General features: G+C 30.4%; 3 protein-coding genes across 3 annotated transcripts; 2 read left to right on the top strand and 1 right to left on the bottom strand.

The window, feature by feature from the left end:
* Positions 1 to 234: 234 nt before the first annotated feature.
* LOC107020692 (chalcone synthase 2) lies at positions 235 to 1,987 on the bottom strand. The gene is made up of 2 exons (XM_015221148.2): positions 1,687 to 1,987; positions 235 to 1,379 (listed from the first exon to the last, which is right to left on the bottom strand). Exons 1-2 carry the CDS (start codon positions 1,862 to 1,864, stop codon positions 388 to 390), a joined length of 1,170 nt encoding a protein of 389 aa, XP_015076634.1. The 5' UTR covers positions 1,865 to 1,987; the 3' UTR covers positions 235 to 387.
* Positions 1,988 to 7,183: 5,196 nt separating this feature from the next.
* LOC107020761 (dihydroxy-acid dehydratase, chloroplastic) lies at positions 7,184 to 14,247 on the top strand. The gene is made up of 14 exons (XM_015221252.2): positions 7,184 to 7,777; positions 8,827 to 8,898; positions 9,377 to 9,424; positions 10,086 to 10,240; positions 10,332 to 10,526; positions 10,599 to 10,710; positions 10,804 to 10,873; positions 10,962 to 11,020; positions 11,142 to 11,265; positions 11,359 to 11,429; positions 12,372 to 12,473; positions 13,106 to 13,186; positions 13,703 to 13,861; positions 13,936 to 14,247. The coding sequence occupies exons 1-14, from the start codon at positions 7,241 to 7,243 to the stop codon at positions 13,984 to 13,986; spliced, it is 1,836 nt and encodes a 611-aa protein (XP_015076738.1). The 5' UTR covers positions 7,184 to 7,240; the 3' UTR covers positions 13,987 to 14,247.
* A 6,017-nt stretch (positions 14,248 to 20,264) lies between these two features.
* Positions 20,265 to 22,349, top strand: LOC107019771 (9-cis-epoxycarotenoid dioxygenase NCED6, chloroplastic). Its single transcript, XM_027917061.1, has one exon. The coding sequence runs from the start codon at positions 20,443 to 20,445 to the stop codon at positions 22,342 to 22,344; it is 1,902 nt and encodes a 633-aa protein (XP_027772862.1). The 5' UTR covers positions 20,265 to 20,442; the 3' UTR covers positions 22,345 to 22,349.
* Positions 22,350 to 22,845: the final 496 nt, after the last annotated feature.

The raw sequence follows: 22,845 nt of genomic DNA, 5'->3' as shown, positions 1-22,845 counted from the left end.
TCAAGTCAAACAGTATCATATAATGAAATAGAAAATGTATAAAAATTCATGAAAAATATCCATATCTTTGTTTATGTCTCGAGTGGGAGCCAATTAATATATACTTCTTATTAACAAAATATAGAAACGTATCATTCAGTTAAATTATCTCCTCTTAATTTAACAACTTATCTTTTAAGCTAGATTTTAGAAACTCTGCTATGGACAAAAAATAATATCAAGAAAGACAAGAGATTAAGGGGACATGAACTTTTTTTACACACATTATGCATTACAAAAGTCCAATTGAAAACAAAACAAATACATGATACACCAAATATGAGAAATATAATATAAGATTACATAGATAATCAATTTAATTAATAACCCCCTTTAATATTATATATACTAAGTAGACACACTATGGAGCACAACAGTCTCAACTGTAAGCCCAGGCCCAAATCCAAAAAGTACACCCCAATCAAGGCCTTCACCTGTGGTACTAAGCCCTTCTTTGGATGAGGCCTTTCTCATTTCATCTAAAATAAATAGAACACAAGCACTAGACATATTTCCATAGTCACTTAAAACTTGCCTAGTAGCCCGAAGTTTTTCGGGCTTTAGGCTCAGTTTTAGTTCAACTTGATCTAGAATCGCCGGCCCACCAGGGTGCGCGATCCAAAAGATAGAATTCCAATCAGAAATGCCTAATGGTTGGAATGCTTCTATCAAACTCTTTTCAATGTTTTTCGAGATCAATCCAGGAACATCCTTGAGTAAGTGAAATGTTAGCCCAACTTCGCGAAGGTGACCATCAATAGCACCTTCGCTATCAGGGAGTAGAGTTTGGGCTGCAGAGACGAGCTCAAATAAAGGCCTTTCAACTTGTGGTAATGGATCTGAACCTATAATCATTGCGGCTGCCCCATCACCAAAAAGGGCTTGTCCAACCATACTATCCAAGTGAGTATCACTTGGACCACGAAAAGTAACTGCAGTGATCTCTGAACAAACAACAAGAACTCGAGCACCCTTGTTGTTTTCAGCTAAATCCTTTGCCAATCGTATAACGGTCCCACCAGCAAAGCAACCTTGTTGATACATCATGAGTCGCTTAACCGAAGGTCGAAGTCCAAGTAGCTTAGTGAGTTGGTAGTCAGCCCCAGGCATGTCCACCCCACTAGTGGTGCAAAAGACCACATGGGTGATCTTGGACTTGGGCTGACCCCATTCTTTAATGGCCTTTTGGGCTGCTTCTTTGCCAAGTTTTGGCACTTCAACCACCACTATATCTTGCCTAGCATCCAAAGAAGGAGCCATGTATTCACAAATATTTGGGTTTTCTTTTAAAATTTCTTCGGTTAAATGCATATATCTCTTATTAATCATTGATTTATCACCTGCGTTAAACGAAAAATAATAATCAAAAAAAGAATATTTATCAATCGATCGAGAAAACCTCATAAAATTCATCTTTGTTGTATGTTGATATTTAATTAGTTAGGATCAAGGAAAGTATATCATGTGTGATACAATTAATTAGGAACACCATTTAATTTTCAATAGCCAAAACATAGTTTTGGTATGTGTAATTATATCTTATTTAAATATATAATCCACACTAAAAACGTGTAACTAATTATCAAGACTTCAGTTATAATACTATATGATAAACAATAATTAAAAAAAAATAGCTATATTTCTTACACATGCGCTTAAATTTCTCCTTAAGCTCAGTCATATGTTCACTATTAGTGATTCGAAAATAATAATCAGGATAAGTGCTTTGATCAACACAGTTCGAAGGAGTCGCCGTGCCTATGGCCATGATAGTAGCTGGTCCCTTTGCACGTTGCGCCCTTCGAACCTCCTCTACGGTGACCATTTTTCGCGATTTTTTTTTTTTAGTAAGATTTATGTATATGAAAATACAAAAAATATTATACAATTTTAGCAAGTGAAGAAGAAAAAATAGCTTGTGTTAAGTTTGCATGGAGATTTTGATATTTATAGAAGAAATTTTCATAACAAACTGGTAGCTAGTCTACACGTGTTTGAGCAACTTTTTTAGGCCCATCTGTCACATAATATTTCCCCAACTCTTATTTTTCGTAACGGACGAGTGGAGTTGTTCGGACGATAAATACTTTTTTATCTTCAATTTAAGTTTATCGATCAGTTAAATTGTTCAACACATCCATATTTGATAACGAAAAAATAAAATTTACCTTTTATACATTGTTAATTTTACATAAATAAATCGAATGACATTATTATATAATAATCTAATTGATGATAAAAAAAAATCCTTACGTTAACTATATGTATAACTTATATAATGAATATTCATTGCACTTTTATCGAAAAGCTCTATTTGCCACTAATGCTACCTACTTCTCAAAATAAAATCGTTACACTATTTTTGATCAATGTGTTTATAAAAATCCAATGGATTATATTTAATTTTTTAAATCATTTTTAGACGTGATAACAAAAAATCAACGTCACAACAAGAATACAACACGTATAATATAAGGTTTTTTAATTAATGTGGTAAGTAAAAAAGTACCTTTAAATTTTATATGCTAAACTTGGACATATATTATATATAAAACATGTTCTAATATAGTTAGATACAATAATTTAATTAACATCGTAATATCCAATTAAGACGTAACCACCGGAAAAAACTATCTTATTAATTAGACATATATTTATACTATATATACTAATTCTATTTATAATTTTTAATAATTTCGTATTTATTATTAATTAAGAGTTTTATATCACATATTTAGGAAGATTCATCTAAATATATACATGTATTTTTTCTACCATATACATAGAAATAGGAAGAGAGGTCAACGAGATATGGAGGGAGTTAGACATGTATTCCAAATATATATGAATCGAACTAGATACATCTGAGATATTAAATACATAGGATAGTGGCGAGCGAGATCGAAGGAGAGGAACGAGATTTGTGTATGTATTCCAGATACATGCAAGTTTATTTTGATACGATGTATGTAAAACAAATTAAATCTAATTTTAATCTCATATATATGTATTTGGACACGCCAAAATCTAATAAAATTCTATAATATTACAGACTAGAATGTAGCCAAATATTTAACTCCTACCAGTGAGATTTCATTATTCGCCTCGAGTGTTTACACTTTCAACTAATTAAGAACTTGAATCTTTAAATTGTTAGGTATATTTCTTAATTTTTTTTAAAATCATATTTGGATTTTTTTTTTACTAGGAGAAACTTTACCATAATTATAGTTATATGGACCCATTTTTTATGATCCACTCGTGGAGCGGCCGCTTTCAATAAATTTTTTCTCACTCGTATTAATTAAGAGTGAAGAAATCTCAATAAATTAAACGGAAAACATAGGTTAGTTAACATCAGTTTGACAAAGTGATGAAGTTTGGAAAAAGAATTAAGTTAGGTTTATTACTTTTTTGTGTTTGATTGTTAAGTAGGTACATTGTGTGGTGTTGGAAGATTTGGTATGATGTGTGGACTATAAATTAAGTTAAAACGTCATCTTTTTTTTTTATTTTTTAGTTTTACGTATTTATCGGAAAAAATTTATTCGTATCGAGTGTTTATATTAAGTTAATGCAATTTCTATTATTACATGATTTGATGAAATGAAATGAACTATATATTTAAACATATGACATGTATACATTGACTTGGTGCAAACACTCGAAGCTTATTTACTTTTTCCTTTCTAAAATATAAAATTAAAAAAAAAAGTTCATTTATGAGAGGAACAATTAAATTTCATAATTTTAAAAAAGATTACATTTAAGTATTAAATATTTATAGTAAAAAATATATAACAAAATACAATTTCAATTTTAAAAATTATAAGTAGTTTTTCTTTTTTACGATTAAATGCTCATTTAGTGAAGTTTGAGTTAAATATTGGTACAAGAATAGATAGAGATTTTTAGTTCCTTATGGATATCTCTATTTTATTTATTTTGGAATAGTAATATAGTTTATTAATATTGAACCATTAATTCCAACCAAGAAAAATTTTGTCGCTAAAAGAATATATTTAAAATTATTATTATTAATTAATTATTGTCAAGGATCATTTTTGGTTTAATCAATATTAGAATTTCAATGTGTAAACTGTAAAACTTAAAATTTTTGAAAGATCTAACTCGTATGTAAAGTGCTATTAATTATCACTTAGAGTGGTGCTACATAATTTTAGAAAGAAAAACACAACAAGATAGATGTAAGATTTAAATTTCTAATCTCACTCTAGAGGTGCGCTTAATCATTATTGCATTATTTGATGTGTTTAGTCTGGGTTCACACATTTATAGTTAATTATATATTTTTTAAAAATAAAACATATCATACATGGGAAATGTGGATTCACGTGAACCGGATGACCCCTTTCTGCATACGCTAGCTTCTGAGGTCAACCCACTTTAATTCATTATAATCCATTGAAATTTAGGTTAATTCACTCATATGACACCCCCTTGTTCGATTATATTCATCCTTTGGGTAAAATTAAATGTCTTTTTGAAAAATTAAAATTAAAATTGAAAAGGTGTTAGGTATAATATAAGGTCAAGTTTTTGCCACCAAGTGAATATTGGCAATAGCATTTGTCTCTAGTTTATATATAAGTTTTGGTAAATTCAATTAATCAGCCAATAAATAATGATAATATAAAGTCACTTTCCAAGTTTTTAAAAAAATGTTATTATTGTGTTTCGAATTGATTATGTTGTGATTAATATTATAACTGGTAATTAATGTTAGAATTATCTAGTAATTAATTTTTTTGTCTGCAATAGTTGGTAGAGTGTATTCCATTAGAGCAGCTGATTTTTTTTTATTCACAAACATTCGATTTTATGTTCAGATATTATATGTCAATAGATGCGATCACTCTTATATATATTTAAATTTGTGTTTCGAGATAGACAAATATATAGGTTTACTAGTTGTATGATCAAGACCTTAGCTTTGTTGTTACCAAAACTCTGAACTAGTGAACGTAAAATACTTCATAAACTTGTATCTACCAAATAATAAGAATATCTCTATTAAAAAAAATTAACAATATTATACGAACTCAATTACCTCTAATTTTACGATAATATTTAGAAATCTATTGCCATAATTAAAGGCATACAAGTTGGCAAGTGATAGCTGAAAAGAATTAAAAACTATAGAAGTATAGCAAACCAGCATCAATGACATTTATGTATGGATAATTAATTAATTAGCAAAGAATTTGGCCAAATTTAATAAATTAGATCACCGAATAGTATATTGAGCCTAATTTAATTAATAATTAGGCTAAATCTAGTCTAGTAGACTAGATCACCAACTGACATGACAATAAAAAATTTACGGTAATAAATAGATATATTTATAAAATGTGTTTGAAATTCCTGTTAATATTATTTTATTAGTTATCATAGGATTTAATATTATCATATATTTTATGAATATTAACAAAAAATGTTAAAATGAAATTACCATTAATAATTTCTTTTTTGATCTGTGGCATATTAGTTGATCATTTTGTGTTTACACGCATATTAAGAAATCGTAAATAATTAAATAAAAATTTACTAATTCACCCCTTAAAAAACTTCTTGAGATGTACAAACAAATATGAACACTTTTTTAAAAAAATTAAATGCAACAATAATATAAGGAAAAAATTAATTAATGTCTTTTTAATTTAGTAATGTTGACAACTAATATGACATAATTATTTTTTGTAAAATGGTTAACTAATATAAAATAAAAATAATATATTTAGTGATAATTAAACTACTATTGTTAATTAATTATCACTAAAAGACATGTGAATACTTTGCTTAATTAATTATTCTTAATCTTAAAGAGAAACAAGAAGAGTGCCTAAAGAAAAGGAAATGTGTCAATATTTGGAAATTTTATAGTGTTAACATATTTTTATTATTTTTTAATTATAAAAAACTTCTTAAATTTAGTGAAATTTGAATACATCAAATAACACCCCGATACACCACGTCCCAGTTCTAGATACATATCTCTACATTTAGGTATATCACATCTCGATTTCAAATACGTCACTAGACGTCTTGATACATCACATTTATCTAACTGAAACATTATGTAAAGTTATCTATTTGAAATAGGATAGAATATAAATTTTTGTAATTTTTTCAAATAATAAGAAAAATTAAAGAATATAATAAAATAAATTATTTATTTAAGTAATTTTTCCATATTTATACCCATAAAAAGAAAACAGGAGTAATTTACAACGTTGGAGTGATAAATAATAATATTATATTTTGGGTAGTTGTATATATGATGGGCCGGCCCAAATAAATATATGGAATAAACAGGCTTTAATTAGTGAATCAGGTTAACCAACTTCATGTTTCATTTCATAGTCCAACCCTCTATTAATTTTGAAAGTCCAACTTACTAAAAAGGCTAACATTTTTATCGGAATCCCGTTAGAGTTTTTAGATGTCAGTTGAGATCAAATTAAAATATTTATATGTGTGTTCTCAAAATTCAAGTGTTTTCTTATTCGTTGAAGAGTGAATGTATATCTATTGTATCTTTAAATAACTATTATAGTAACTCGTTTTTTTTTCCTGTCATAAATTGGGAATTTAAACAGTCTCAACGTCCCTACTGAGTGTTGCTCTGCTAGTCGTCTAGTAATCTTCAATTTAGTCTTCGAACTCTATGTTCTAGCCCCAAGCTCCATAAAAGCCCAACAAGGCTCTTATTACAAAATGAACTCTATCTTGATGTAATTTAGTTCGAATGAAATGATAGAGCTGAAAAGAAAGCTCACCAAGGACCATCTCTCTCACTATGAAAAATTGATGTTTGCGAGAAACGTCTGTTCCGTTTTATTTTTTCGAAAATCATATTAAATATAAACAAATTTCGAGCTCAACGTATAAAAATTAAGTTATTTAGCCAACTAGCTATTGTTATTACTCCAAACTATAGTGAATCCACCTAAACACAAAGAGACAATAACTTGTTACTTTCTTATAAAAACATTATTGTACAATTAAAAATCTTCTTATTTTATAATATAAACAAGATTCCAATAACAATGAACATGCCACTAATTTGATAAAATAAAATAAAATTTACTATATAGTATTATATATATATATATATATATTGACAATCTCCATTTTTGTCTTTCTTCTTCTTCCTCCAAAACCCCCTTTCTCAATAGCTATGCAAGCTAGTTTGCTTTCTCCACCTCTACACCCCACCACCCAAAAAATCCCATCTTTCAATACCCAATGTAGACCCTACTACAGTAGACTCCCACCCACCCTCACCATCCGAGCTGCCGGAGCACCACCGGAGACTACCAATTCAACAACCCCATCTCAGAAACTCAACAAATTTAGCAGCCGGATTACTGAACCCAAGTCTCAAGGTGGTTCACAAGCGATTCTGTACGGTGTAGGATTATCTGATGATGATATGAAAAAACCCCAAATTGGGATTTCATCAGTTTGGTATGAAGGGAACACTTGTAATATGCATTTGTTGAAACTTGCTGAAGCTGTTAAAGAAGGAGTTCAAGAAGCTGATATGGTGGGATTCAGGTTTAATACTATTGGTGTTAGTGATGCTATTTCTATGGGGACTAGAGGAATGTGTTTTAGTTTGCAGTCAAGAGATTTGATTGCTGATAGCATTGAGACTGTTATGTCTGCTCAGTGGTATGATGGGAATATTGCTATACCTGGATGTGATAAAAATGTGAGCCTCCTTTTAGCTTTTTAATAGAATATGAAAAAAAAAGAAGAGAATAATTTCGTTGCGTATTGCTATCCATTTCACATTATTTCGTTATTGTTAATATCGTGGATGCTTTATTTTAAGTCGAGAGTCTATTGGAAATATCCTCTCGTAGAGGTAGGCGTAATGTCAAGAGATTTGATTGATTGCTGATAGTAATGAAACTGTCATGTATGCTCATAGTGGGAATATTGCTATACCTGGATTAAATAAAATTGTGAGCTTCTTTTAGTTTTCTAATAGAATTTGAAAAAAAGGGAGTTATTTCGTTGCAGGCTGCTCTCCGTTTCACATTATTTCGTTATTGTTATTGCTTGCTTATGCTATAATTTAATATCCTCTCATAGAGGTAGGCGTAATGTCAAGAGATTTGATTGATTGTTGATAGTAATGAAACAGTTATGTCTACTCAGTGGTATGATGGGAATATTGCTATACCTGTATGTGATGAAAATATGAGCTTCTTTTTAGTTTTTAATAGAATTTGAAAAAAAAGGGGACCATTTTTAGCTATCAGTTAATGCTTAAAACTCTTTTCTAAAGTATATTCTTCTAGGAAGTGTATTTAATTTATACCATGTGAGTGAATCTGTGACACTCTTTTCTGTACTTTTTTGTTTGTTTTTTTGGATGTTCTTGATATATGGTGATTGTGACTTGTGAGTTCATTTATCCAATTGTGGAGTGTGAAAGTCGACACAAATAAGTTTATTGGGGTATTAGTTTTTATTTATTTAAAAAAAAAAATGCAAACTTTGCTATTATTGTGGAGAAAAAAGATGTGAGTTTTGCATTATTGGTATATTCAATACATTTGCTGTTTTACTTTCATAAGATTGCTGACTATCTTTGTACATACTTGCAATCTCGTGTAGGTAAGATTTCTTGTACTAGTATATTTTAAGATTTTGTATAGAAGTTGATGGTTCTTTTTTGCAATTTGAGCAAGCAAAAACATGAATTCCGGCATGCTCTATCTCCATCAAGTGATAATTGTTGTAATTTGGCAGATGCCAGGCACAATTATGGCGATGGGAAGATTAAACAGGCCAAGTATCATGATATATGGTGGAACCATTAAGGTCAGATAGTAGCATTCACTCTGATTCTTTCTTGTTCTTCCAAAGTCTCTTTTCCTGTAGATTATATATATTATATTCTGATTTTTGCTGCTTGGGACCATGCTATCGCTTTCAAAATTTCTTTGAGAAAAGTGAAGTTGAATAACCATGGGGAATAAACAAAAAGGGAGACTGCACTTTAAGGGAGAATATTTAAAAGCAAAGGTGAAGAAGTACCAGTGTAGTATCTGAAATCTAATGCTTTGATGTACTGACTACTGAGCAAGTGATAGATGAAATCACTCAATATGAAAAACAGTCTCATCAATTACTTTATTGCCTAATTGTAAGGGTAACCAACTTTCTAGAAATAATACTATATAAAAAGCGACCTAAACAACTCTAGATAACATTTCAACATTTACAGCATACGTGTTGATCTCTTATGCTGTTTATTTTTAAATTATTATTGATCCTTTACCTTTTCTCGAATATACAGCCTGGTCATTTTCAAGGGCACACATTCGACATAGTATCGGCCTTCCAGGTATTTCTTCTTATTGCCCCCTTTAGCAATTCGTCTGTCCATTTTGCCTTCGAAGTGCGATAAAAATCCTCTGTTTAGGTAGGGCTTTGAATGGACTTTGTGATACATGGAGAATAATAAGCGCGCTTGGGGTGAAAATATAACAGTGGATGGTCTTTAGAAAATAAAACCATTAAGACAAGGATAAAGCATGTTTTGGTTGAAGTTCTCTTAGCCTATGCGAGTACTTGAGGAACCATAGGGGAACATCAAAATATTCAAGAGGGAGCTTCTGTAAAGGATGAGATTTTTTTTGTATGGTTTTTTCTTTGATAAGTAAAGCATTTGCACACAAATTCACTAAGGAGGTGAGTAAAAAAGCTTTACTAGATTACAATTCTTCTTAGCCGTTTTATTTTCTATTCTTACCCAATAAGGTCATAATTTTTTTTAAGCATTTCCTAGCCAATGAAATCCCCTCTTAGAATTTTAAGCTTTCAGACATGTCATTTGGGAGTTGTAGTTATGGGGTTATATGACAGAAGCATGCTGTGTGACTTGAAATTTTTTATTTCGAGAAAGCTAAACTTGAAAGGCAAAAGTCTTAGATTTTTAAATCACAGATCTTCAATTCTGTAAGAATGTTGGTGATTGCCTTTTCATGCTTTGATTTTAATTATAGGTGTATGGAGAGTATGTTAGTGGTGGTGTCAGTGATGAACAAAGGATGAATGTAGTTCGTAATTCATGTCCAGGTGCGGGGGCTTGTGGTGGAATGTATACTGCAAACACCATGGCATCTGCTATTGAGACATTGGGCATGTCGCTGCCTTATAGGTAGAAAAATGTGACGCAGTTAAACTTTGTTTAAAGAATGAAGATTCATTGCTAATATGTCCTTCTATTCATATCCTTTCCAATACACAAGCTCTTCCACACCTGCTGAAGACCCACTGAAGTTGGATGAGTGTCGCCTAGCGGGGAAATATCTTTTGGAATTGTTGAAGATGGACTTGAAACCTCGAGATATCATCACAAAAAGTTCACTTCGAAATGCAATGGTGATGGTCATGGCACTTGGTGGATCTACAAATGCTGTACTACATTTAATTGCTATTGCAAGGTGAGCAATTTTTCCACCGAGTTCACTTTATTTTTTGGATGAGTGTGTGAGTCATAATTTGTATCTCCACAGATCTGTTGGCTTGGAATTAACTCTTGATGACTTCCAGAAGGTTAGCGATGAGGTTCCTTTTCTTGCAGATCTGAAGCCTAGTGGAAAATACGTCATGGAGGATGTGCACAAGGTTTGTGCAATACTATGTGTGCCAACATAGTTGTAGTTTGGTTGTAGGCACCCCTTGCTGTTTATTTTTGTTCTGATGAGCTTGGTTATGTAGATTGGAGGTACACCTGCAGTCATCCGCCACCTTTTGGAGCTTGGGTATTTGGATGGAGACTGTATGACTGGTATTGGTTTAATGACCTTAGTAGATATTCTCTTATATAGGTCTTCTAAAATTGGTGGAACTCATTTCTCTTGCTCTTTGCTTTGTAGTCACGGGAAAGACACTGGCTGAAAATGCAAAGCTATTTCCTTCTTTAGCTGAAGGTCAGGTAGGTCTCTCTACCAATGACTGCTTGCCATGTGTTGCACTAATTTTTGTTATAGGTTTGTTGCTCCTGATGGAAATTAGGGATAAATATTCAGTTTTGTCTGTTTTTCTTTTTCTTCTAGCAAATTATAAGGCCATTGTCAAACCCCATCAAAGAAACAGGCCATATTCAGATATTATATGGAAACCTTGCACCAGAGGGCAGCGTGGCAAAGATCACTGGAAAAGAAGGGATGTACTTTAAAGGTATGTTCTTATTTGGAGTTTAATATTTGGTGTCTTTGGACACTGTCTGTTTGCCTTTTGAAGATAGACCAATCATGGGAATTTGTTCATCAGGCCCTGCACTAGTGTTCGAAGGAGAGGAAGCTATGATTACGGCTATCTCAGAAGACCCTTTGAGTTTTAAGGCAAGCCGAAAATCCCTTTCCATGTCTTTCTTTCTTTTACTTCTATCATGATAAACCAGGGAATGAAGTGAGGAGGCCATATGAGTGCCAAAGTGTCAATTTTTCTAAGAAGCATTCATAGCTCAGAGTAATCGTAAATATTGAAATTTCTTGAAGCCTAGTGGACAAAAGGTTACGAGCATTTACTAACAATGGATCCTGTCTTGGATGAACAAATTTTAAAAATTCCCTTGTCTAGGCATTTTTAAAGATTAAAACGTTGCCAGAATGTCAACACTTGAAAGCTTTTCACCTTTGGGTACTTCATCTAAGTTCCTGTTAACCTATTACTACTATGAAAATAAGCCATGCTCTCTCTCTTGTTGCTTTTCTTTCATGTATTTCTTGAGGCAAAAGCCTTGTCTTCTTTATGGGTTTAATGCCTTCTCGCCCAAGCACAGAGTTTATGCAAAACATCTAAAACATAAGTAGGTCTTTGATAAGGCAGCTAAGAAGAAACGTAGGATCTCTGCTTCGTTCGTTCGTCTTGTTGTATCGACTTACACTGTCCTATATTGCTTCTGTATATATGTATCTTCTTTTCGATTTTATGATTTACTGGAATTAAATATCTAATTGGAGTTTCAGATAAGGACATAAGGTAAAATGGGTATTTCATGGAGGTATCCTGCCCACTGTCTGTTACTTGTTAATTCTTCCGTTTTAGCTCGCATTTGACCCCATAGGATCCATTTCATTTGCCTAGTAGCAAAGTATCTTTTAAGTATGGTTTCACTGTGAATTTCTCTTCTAGAACATTGAAATCGTCAGTTATTAGTTCCTGCCTTTTCCGTTTGTTTATTAGTAACTGGCTGCAATTGTTTGAGCTCTATTTTTCGAGCCAGTTCTGTTGTGTTGGATGTTGGGTAGCCTAAGACACATTTTCTGCGTACCATCTTTCAGGGAAAAGTTGTAGTCATTAGAGGAGAGGGGCCTAAGGGAGGACCAGGAATGCCTGAAATGCTGACACCCACAAGTGCAATTATGGGTGCAGGTCTTGGGAAGGTATGTAATGTGATAATTTTTCTTGGTTTAATACATAGCCAGCCCCTTGAACTTGCCAGAATATTCCATTTAGCCACTCCAACTAAGCCGTAGCCTTGTTCCAATAGAACACCCCAACTTCTAATAATGTGTTCCAATTAGACATTTCCGGTTCAAATTTTGAAATTTTGAGCGGTGTTCTCATTCATGTATTAGGTAGTTAAGTTAATCAAAAAAGCATTTCATCCCTCTTTATTATATGCATTCACCTCAATAAGCCGTAAAACCCCAGGCATTTTCTGCTTGAGGTTGATGTGCACTATTAAAGGAGATGACATATTTTATGTGGTTAGCTTAACTATTCAATAGACGAACGAAAAGTATGCAAAAGTTTCTCTGAAATTTGAATCGAAGTGTCTAATTTGACACTTCATTAAGAGTTGAGGTGTTCAATTGAAACATGACTTAGTTCGAGTGTCTAAATTAAAAATCCTTACATGTTTAAGAGGCTGACCATGTATTAAGCCCTTCTTTTTCTTCCTTGTTTCGTATATATTTGTTTTAGCATGTCGTTTTGAAACTGTTGCATGGCCTTACTCGTAGTGTATGGTTGTTAATTGTTGCTGAATGCTTATTTTTGTGTTGTCCATTAGGATGTTGCATTACTTACTGATGGAAGATTTTCTGGAGGTTCTCATGGATATGTCGTTGGGCATATATGTCCTGAAGCACAGGTGCATTAACATTCGTTTTCTCAACTTGTTACTTATTTTACATCATACATACTTTCTTCTCTTCCCTCATCTTACCATATCGCTTTCACTGTGGCCACCGGTGGACCACTCTAGCATTTGTGTTACTCTATTTTTTGCAGCTGTCTGGAACTCGTAAATCACCTTAAGATTCTGGATATGTGAATGATCTTTAAAATATGGCTAAATAAAGATGCCGTTCACTGTAAAAGGATATTCACTAGTTTTAGTAGCTAAACTAGTTCTCGTCTTTATTCTAGCGTCCAACTTTTTTCACTCAGTTCGACTGTGCTTATGAGAACGTGATTGATACTTAAACAGTTCCCTTTGATTTATTTAGTTTGTTAAATATCGTATTCCTTCTAAGAAAAACATGTTATAGAAATATCCGCATGTAATAACAGTCCTAGATCATAAACATTTCAAAATAACATCAGAAAAATCTATATGATCTAAGTTTATCGTCATAAAGAATTGTGCTATTCAAACCCTCACCAGGAAGGAGGTCCAATCGGTCTTGTTCAAAATGGAGACATAATAGCAATCGACATTCAGAAGAAGAAAATGGACGTTCAGTTATCAGACGAGGAGTTGGAGCTACGTAGAAAGAATTGGACTCCCCCTGCATATAAAGCTGATCGAGGTGTTCTCCACAAGGTACGTAATTGTGCAATACTCGACAGAGTTGAATGCAAACATCGTTATATCGACCTAATTTGTTTTCCCTGCAGTATATAAAAAATGTGCAATCTGCATCCAAGGGATGTGTTACTGATGAATAGACAAGAGAAGCCATTTTACATAAACCTGTGAAAATCCTGATTTCCCCGATTTTGCATGATGCTGCAATTGAGGCGTTTTTCGCCTTGTTGGTTTACGAGTGTAGCTACCTGAATTGGTTCTTTTGAAGTTGAGGGATTACGCGATTTTTTTCGATTTTCTACGTTTTAACTCAGGATCCTTTACTTTGTTGATTGGTGTTGATTCAAATTGTATAATGCTTGGTGAAATTATATTAATGAAAGAACAATCACTTCTCAGTATCTTTGCATTTTTGTCCATATTTTTCACCTTAGAGTCTATTGATCACCATGACTATAGATAACTATGTTTTGTTTTCAGCATTCATATTATTTGTCGGTAAATTTTATCTAGACACTTGAATTAAGAGTTATATCAGATGAGTATTTGAAAACACGATAAATGGTCTTTTTTTTGCATGCGTTCTCAAATACTTATTACGGTGATAAGTTAGTCACTTAAATTATGTCATATTTTTGTTTACTCATATGAATTAGTTTCAATAAAATATAAAACCTTAGGCATGTTCTAATTGAGGTTGACGTGCGTGTAACTACAGAAAAGTGATATATTTTAAGTGATTAACTATTTATGTATGTAATGTATATTTGAAAATACGTATAAATTTCTTATTAAGGATTGAATCGAAGGTGTATATGAAGAACATCAATCATGTTAGATATTCAATTACGATATATTTTTATTAAAGAATGTCTAAATAAAATTTGCTGACAAATTTAGGGGACGTTATCGTCTAACATATTAAGCCTTTAGATTTAGAATCAAGTTGATGAGATGATCAATGCAAATAAATATGCAAAGCCAAGAGTGGTAGTTGTAAAATGATAAGGTTTGGTAACAATGATCCAAACAAAGTGTTCGAGAAGAATACGTATGGGGTTATATTATTGCATATATAGACTAGTGATATTGTTTGCGCTTTGTGCAGAGTCAGGTAGAGTCGAGAAGTTTAATCATCCAAATTTGAAAGTTGAATTCTTTATTAGAATGATTTAAAATATAAAAAAATAAATATATAAAGAAATGTAAAGAGATTCAATATTCACGACAAATCATACATGCATATAAAAATGTTAGCAATTTTAGTCTGCCCTATTTTGTATTTGATAACAAAATCGATAGAGTTACGAGTAACTTTCACATAAAGCAAACACAAAATCATATTTGTATACTATAACTATACTTTGCATAATTGCGCTCTATAGCAAATATAAATATACATATTTCGCTATACATATACAAATGAAAGCTATAACTATTTTGCTGTACATATATACAAAAGAAGCAATTATATAATCTGTTTCGGCATACATATACAAAAGAATCAATTGTATAATTTGTTTTATATAAAGCGAGAAAGAGAGAAAGACAAAAAAAATGGGCAAAGAAAGATCGTATTTGTATAATATTAAGTGTATAAGACGAAAATATATGCAGTTGTATTTGTATATACAAACACAAACGCAATGTATACATTTGTGTTTGTATAAAGTGAGAGACGAGTGAGAGTGACGAGCGAGATTTGAGAGAAGGAAGACAAGAGAACGAAAATATATATATTATATACAATTTTTCTCGCTTTATACAAACACAAATATATTTTATACATTTATGTCTGTATAAAATCAAGAAAGGCGAGCGAGACTGGCAACGCAATACGAGAGTGACGAGCGAATTTCAAAAAAAAAAAGACGAAAATATAATTTGTTATTATATACAATTTTTCTTAGAATTATTCCATATATGTATTATATTATATAAAAAAATAGAATAATCAAAGTATTAAATAATTATTGTTATCATAATAGCACATAAATATTAGAATCATCTTTGGAAGTTTCTTGAAGAAACCATGATACTCACCACAGGTCCATATGTCATAGCCTTATTAAATAGGTGTCCAAATTTATTTATTTTTTAAAAAATGAAAACGCGATATTCTTTTTTAAGAAAAAAGATATATATATATATAAATCGAAACGAAGAAAATATTTAAAATGTTAGATTACTTCAGATGGTTTCAATGTTGTAAGTGTGCTTACGCAGACCAAATATAATTAGCATGAAAACAGACGTATGTACATACATCACATCGGTCACAAATTAACAATTACTTTAGCTTAAAAATAATATTTTAAAATAATTTTACCATTTTAGAAATTTAAAATTGAGCGACATTTCGTATTAAGAAAAATATTTTAATGGAAAAATTAGTAAGTTTTAGTCATTTTATAATGACTGATAAATAAATAAAAATGTATTATCTCAAGAATATTTATACGTAATACAGAGAAATATGTACTATGAAAATGGAAAGGGGCGTGGGTGGGATCATATTTTCTCTGCTTTCGTTAGAAATGTCATTTTCCTAATTTTTAAGAAATTAACTTGTTTTTTTAAAAAAATATTTTTCAAATTATTTAATAAAACGAAATCTTTGTAAAACTATTTTTTACTCTTTTAATAGATTTTTCTTTAGTTAATCTATTAGAAAATTTGAACCCTAAATTAATCAACTCTAATGTAGATACGTCGTAACTTATTAAGGTAATATTTGATATGTTAGAAAAATGTTGGAAAAAATTGCAAAAATTAAAATCATTAATTTGAAATATTGAATATTTATTTTCTGTGCTGACAATTATAAGGTACACATATCGAAAAATTAGTTTATACATTCATCTCAATGAATTTTTCTTTTGATGATTTATATTTTCAGATTAATTGATGAAATATTTATATTAACTATTTTTACTACAAAAAAAATAGGGAAAAAATGAAATATATTTGAACTTTGGTTGAAATTGTTGTTACGATATTGAACTTTGAAAAAGACCTTTTATCCCCCGTATTATTTAATAGTGTATTTTAAAGGTATATATATGCTCACGTGAACAATATAAATATTGCATAATTTTATTACAAGGGATGAATATTTGATGTAGTACACCACTGATGATTGTAGTACAAAGGATGAAGTTGTTCTTTCTTAATCAAAGTTCTCGGAATCAAGTTTTGGGTATGAAAAAAAATCTTTTATAGAGAGCATTTTTCCTGAAGGAAAAAAAAAACCAACGCAAATTTGAAATAATTGAACTCCAATAAAGATAGTAAACACCGAATAGAAAACAAAAGATAGAAAAAAAATACTACGTACATTGTATCAATACACTTCGAGAAATGTTTATAGACACTACATGTTCAAAAAATCGTGTCTTCATCCTCTGCGTATTTCATATTTTGAAAGTCAAACAATCTATTCGTTATTATTAATTATTTATATATTTTATATATTAATATAATTTATTTATGATAATAATTAATACTATTTTCATATAATTCTTGAATATATTGATTTTATCTAAGAAACAAAATTATTATCTAACTTGATGATCAAAATTAAAATATTTAACACACAAGATACAAATATATGTTACCTAAACTCAAAACGAAAAGACTATTATTTTTCAATTTATGAGAAATAGCAATTTAGGTAATGGACAAAACTCTAGTATTGGGACTTGTATATTATTCCCCCCCAAATTATTTATTTATTGGTGTTACATTAATTAATTTTTATATTTTAAAGGAGAAAAAAATTTTTAAAAAATTATAATTTACACTGACACGTGGTATTTATTTTTGTGACAGGGCAAGAGAGCAACAAAAATCTCACCCGGCAATTAAGTACAAAATTAAGTTCGAATGCATCGTTATCTATTGATTTAATCGTCAAAAACACATATAAATTATTGTTTATCATCAAAATATCTTACAAATAAATTGAAATAAAAATTAATTAAGCGAAGTTTCAATGTACTCTTGAATACTTTTATTAGTATTACTTCTTAAGATATATGTCAAGTAACAAATAAACGATTAAATATGAATAAAGAGAGTATTCTATTTGTCTATAAAATTTGTTTATTTTTCTTATTTTAGTTGTTCCTAATTATTTGTCAATTTCAACAAATCTAGAAAGATTAATTTTTTTACCAATTATATCCATAATTAGCTTTGAAAAAGTTAAAACTTATTGAAAATTTTGAGTTTTTAATTCATCCACTTCATACTCCCTCCGTCCACTTTTATTTTTCATGTTGCACTATTCGAAAATCAATTTGATTAGTTTTCATAGTTGATATTTAATTCGATATTTTAAACAAAAAATTTAAATATTCAAAAACTATATGAAAAATACTATAAATTGCAATTTTTCGCAGGTGAAAAAAAATACATCTTAAAATGTTAGTCAAAGATTTTTGTAGTTTAACTCTAAAAATATAAATTATGACAACTAAAATGAACGGAGTGAGTAATTAATAGGAGTAAAATGATAAACTCATCATCTCAATAATTATTTTCTTAATAAGTGTGTGAATTTAAAAGTTGACAAATAATTAAAAACAAAAAAATATATATGTTAAGATATTTTGCAAGATACATGCTATTTCGACATCTGTCACTAACAACACATATAAATAAATATATCAAATATAAATTAAAAAGATATATCTTTAAAATATTCTATCAGATACATATCATCTCCCGTCAACGATACCGAAAACACATTTACGTGAGTTTCCTATTTATTTTGGAAACTTGTACCCAAACCTTTGAATCAAAAGTTCTATCACAAAATGACAACAAAAACCCACGTTGACACTTATGCTAATTCACGTGGCAAATCCCATTTTATGACTTGTGATTGACCATAAAATAGGCAAAGGATCTTGTCGATTATATCAACTTTATATTTATCTACAAGATCCTACTATACTTGGGAAAATATTCATTTTATTCTATTTTATGTAAATTATTAAGTGTATATTTTGCATATTTAAAATTGAATATTTTTATGTTTAGGTCAATCTTGTCGAGGTTTTCACTTTAATGTAAAAATATCAAGAGTTGATCCTGATAAGTCATAATATAGTTGAAATTTTTTTGTTAAGATAATTATAGATCGTAGTAAAAAATATTTAAAATTTAATTTTGTAAAGTTTATTATTTATTCGAATTGACATAAAAAATGTCATATATATATATATATAAAGAAGTTAATTTTTTAAATCTTAATATATAAGATAACAAATAAAATTATGTCAAAAGAAGCATAATAATTTAATACAAATTGATTCAATAAAAATAGGTAGCATTATAATTATGGAAGAAAGTTGGTCACAAATATTTTAATTTGATATTGACAAATCATATTGAACTTCTACTAATTATTTGATATTTGACATTAACAAGTAGAATCACTCTTCAAACAAAAATATTTAATGTTAGATGTATACTTTAAAGTTTTTCTTTAAAGATAATAAATAAACTTGTAAAATGTTTTAGCTATTGTTATAAATTAAATGATAAACTTAAAAGCGATTATTTATGTCCTTCAAATTAAGATATAATTTATGTAATTAATAGAGTAAATTTTAATTTACCCCAACATAATTTTTTTAGCTTTGAGATGTAATATTTCACCTTTTCAAATAAGATAATAAATATCTTTAATCTAAGATCAATGATTAGAAATAAGTTGTCCAAATTCTTGATCGATTTTGTTACTCATCACTTGTATTATTGTTGGTAATGAAATTTCACTAATTATTTAATGTGTATGTATATATTGACAACAAATACAAATAATTATAATTATGCGAGTGGATCTTTTTAATGACATCTCATTTTAAGCCATATACAAAAACAGTGACGGAGTTAAAATTTTTAATAAAGAATTTAAAATTCGTAAAATAGACATACGAAATAGCAAAAGAGAGTTCGACATCTATTATTTATATATTAATATTATTTTAATCATATATAAATAATATAATTTTCCATCAAAATGGTTCAAATGAACCCTTGTATGGCTCCGCCCCTGCACAAAAGTACCCCAAAACAATCGCCAAAAGGCACAAAAGTACCTCCAATTCATAACCACAAATAACAAACAATTTAAAAATATTTTCAAATATAACAAATGTAAAAAGTTCAAGAAAATTGTAAAGGCTTTAAAATTTTAAATTTACATAGATCTAGATGGAAGAAAAATATAATTATGATCATTATTTAGAGAGTTATATAAAAATATTTTTGTCAAAATTAGAAAGTAAAAGAAATAAATTAATAAATAATATTTTATATTCGTTACATTTTATCTTCGTTCCATCAATATAGTTTTTAATTTCCAACCCCTCATCCCCCTCCTCTAGTATTTGAGGTAAGTCAAAATGAGATATTCGATGCAGATAAGTATTTACGATTCAATTAAGAATTAGATAGAAATATATAGCCACATGTGTTAATTTTCTATGAATTCGAAGTTTAGACCTATGAGTTAAATTTTTATTAAGAAGGTGAAAGAAACTATTTTCGATATTTTCAATATTCTATGCAAATTCCATGAGCTAATGTTACACGTGTCTTATTTTCTCAACCTAAGCTGGACTTTTTCAATTGGCCCCCCAACTTTTTTACTTTTTCTTACTATTGCCCCCACTATTTTTTCAACCTCTATATATAACCCCCTTAATTTTCCAATATTCTCAAAACTCACTCTTTTTTTTTTCACCATGCAAACTATCAAACCCCTCAATTCTCCATTTTCTTGCAAAATTCTCATCAACCCTTCTAAAAAAAACACAATAACTCTTCCTAGAACACGAATTTCATCACCATCACCACCACCGTCACAATCATCGTCAAATTCAGATGAATCAAAAATATTTCCACTAAAAATTGACCCGCCCAAATTAAACCTATTTCAAAAAATTGCATCCAATGCTTTGGACTTACTAGAAAACTCAATTGTAACAAAGTTTGAAAAAAAACATAAGCTGAACCGGACGGTTGACCCGGAAATTCAACTAGAAGGGAATTTTGCACCGGTTCATGAATCCCCGGTTCAGCACGGTCTTGAAGTTGTGGGTCACATTCCGTCTAATTTAACCGGAGTCTACGTTAGAAACGGTGCGAACCCGTTATTCGAACCGATTAACGGACATCATTTATTTGACGGTGACGGTATGATTCACGCCGTTAAATTAGATTCGAAAAATAATAAAGCTAGTTACTCGTGCCGGTTCACTCAAACCAGCCGGTTGGTTCAAGAGGCTTCATTGGGCCGGCCGGTTTTTCCTAAGCCAATTGGCGAATTACATGGCCATTTAGGGTTAGCTCGGCTCGCGCTATTTTTTGCGCGAGCGAGTTTAGGGTTAGTGGATGCTACTAAAGGAACCGGTGTAGCAAATGCCGGTTTGGTTTATTTTAACGGTCGACTTTTAGCTATGTCAGAGGATGATCTTCCGTATAACGTTATTATCAAGGAGGATGGCGATCTAGAGTCTAACGGACGTTACGATTTTAACGGACAAATTAATGATCCATTGATAGCACATCCTAAAGTGGACCCTATCACAGGGGAATTTTATACTTTGAGTTATAATATATTAAAAAAACCTTATCTTAAATTATTCAAATTTGACACGTGTGGTAATAATTCACGTGACATTTCTATTTCCCTCCAAAACCCATCCATGATCCATGATTTTGCCATCACGGAAAGTCACGTGATCATTCCGGATTATCAAGTGGTATTCAAGTTATCCGAGATGATACGGGGCGGGTCGCCCGTAGTCCACGACCCGAATAAAGTATCTAGGTTTGGTGTGTTGTCGAAAGACGACCACGACGAATCAAGAATCAAGTGGATTGATGTTCCTAGTTGCTTTTGCATGCATTTGTGGAACGCGTGGGAGGAGAATCATGAAGAATCAGGTGATACGAACATTGTGATTATAGGTTCATGCATGAGTCCACCTGATTCGATTTTTTCAGGAAGTGATGCGACTTTGAAATGTGAACTAACTGAAATTCGATTAAATTTGAGTACAGGAAGATCAACCAGACGGATTATAGTATCAGGGATGAATTTAGAAGCGGGACAAGTCAACAAGACTAGACTTGGTAAAAAAACTCGGTATACCTTCATGGCTATAGCCGAACCATGGCCAAAATGTAGTGGCCTAGCGAAAATCGATTTGGTCACAGGAAATGTCACAAAATTTTTACATGGAGATGACAGATTCGGGGGTGAACCTTATTTCGTACCGAGCACGAAAGAAGGAGAAGAAGATGAAGGGTACCTTATGAGTTATGTTCGAGATGAAAGAAATGAAAAATCAGAATTAATTATAATTAATGCTAAAAATATGAAGCAAATCGCCTTAGTAAAAATACCTAAAAGAGTGCCATATGGCTTTCATGGTACATTCGTTAGTTCACAAGATTTATGTAATCAATTTTCTTGTTAATACAATTCATAAGTCAAATTATAATGTAATTAAATATTGTATAGTTGTGTTGTTAACCAAAAAAAAAACAATTCTAAGAATGAAAAATAACATTAAATGTGCAATGAAAGCACTAGTGAAGTTTACGTATACTCAATCTTTATTGAGATTCAATTTTTGTAGAATTTCAATGGATATTTATTGTAATAACACTTTCAGTTCCTCAATTATCTATGTATTTTAATTTTAATCCTATTCATATTTGACTAGGTACATTTTAACTTTCAATCACTTCAAAAGTGCATCTTTGATCCTTACATATGGGTACTAAAAAAATTTAGAACTATTAACAATCTCACCATTTAATTAGATATGTATTATGTTGTACTTGTATTGTTGCAACTTATTAAGGCGTAATATATTATTACAAATAATTCAGTAATATAATATATTTCATTCATTAAAAAAAAATCAAAGGCATACATTCTAATTAATTAAAATTAAATATACCGAGTCATATAT

This window comes from Solanum pennellii, chromosome 5 (genome assembly GCF_001406875.1).
Source record: "Solanum pennellii chromosome 5, SPENNV200".
NCBI lineage: Eukaryota > Viridiplantae > Streptophyta > Magnoliopsida > Solanales > Solanaceae > Solanum > Solanum pennellii.
This window is presented reverse-complemented; position numbering and strand designations above follow the sequence as displayed.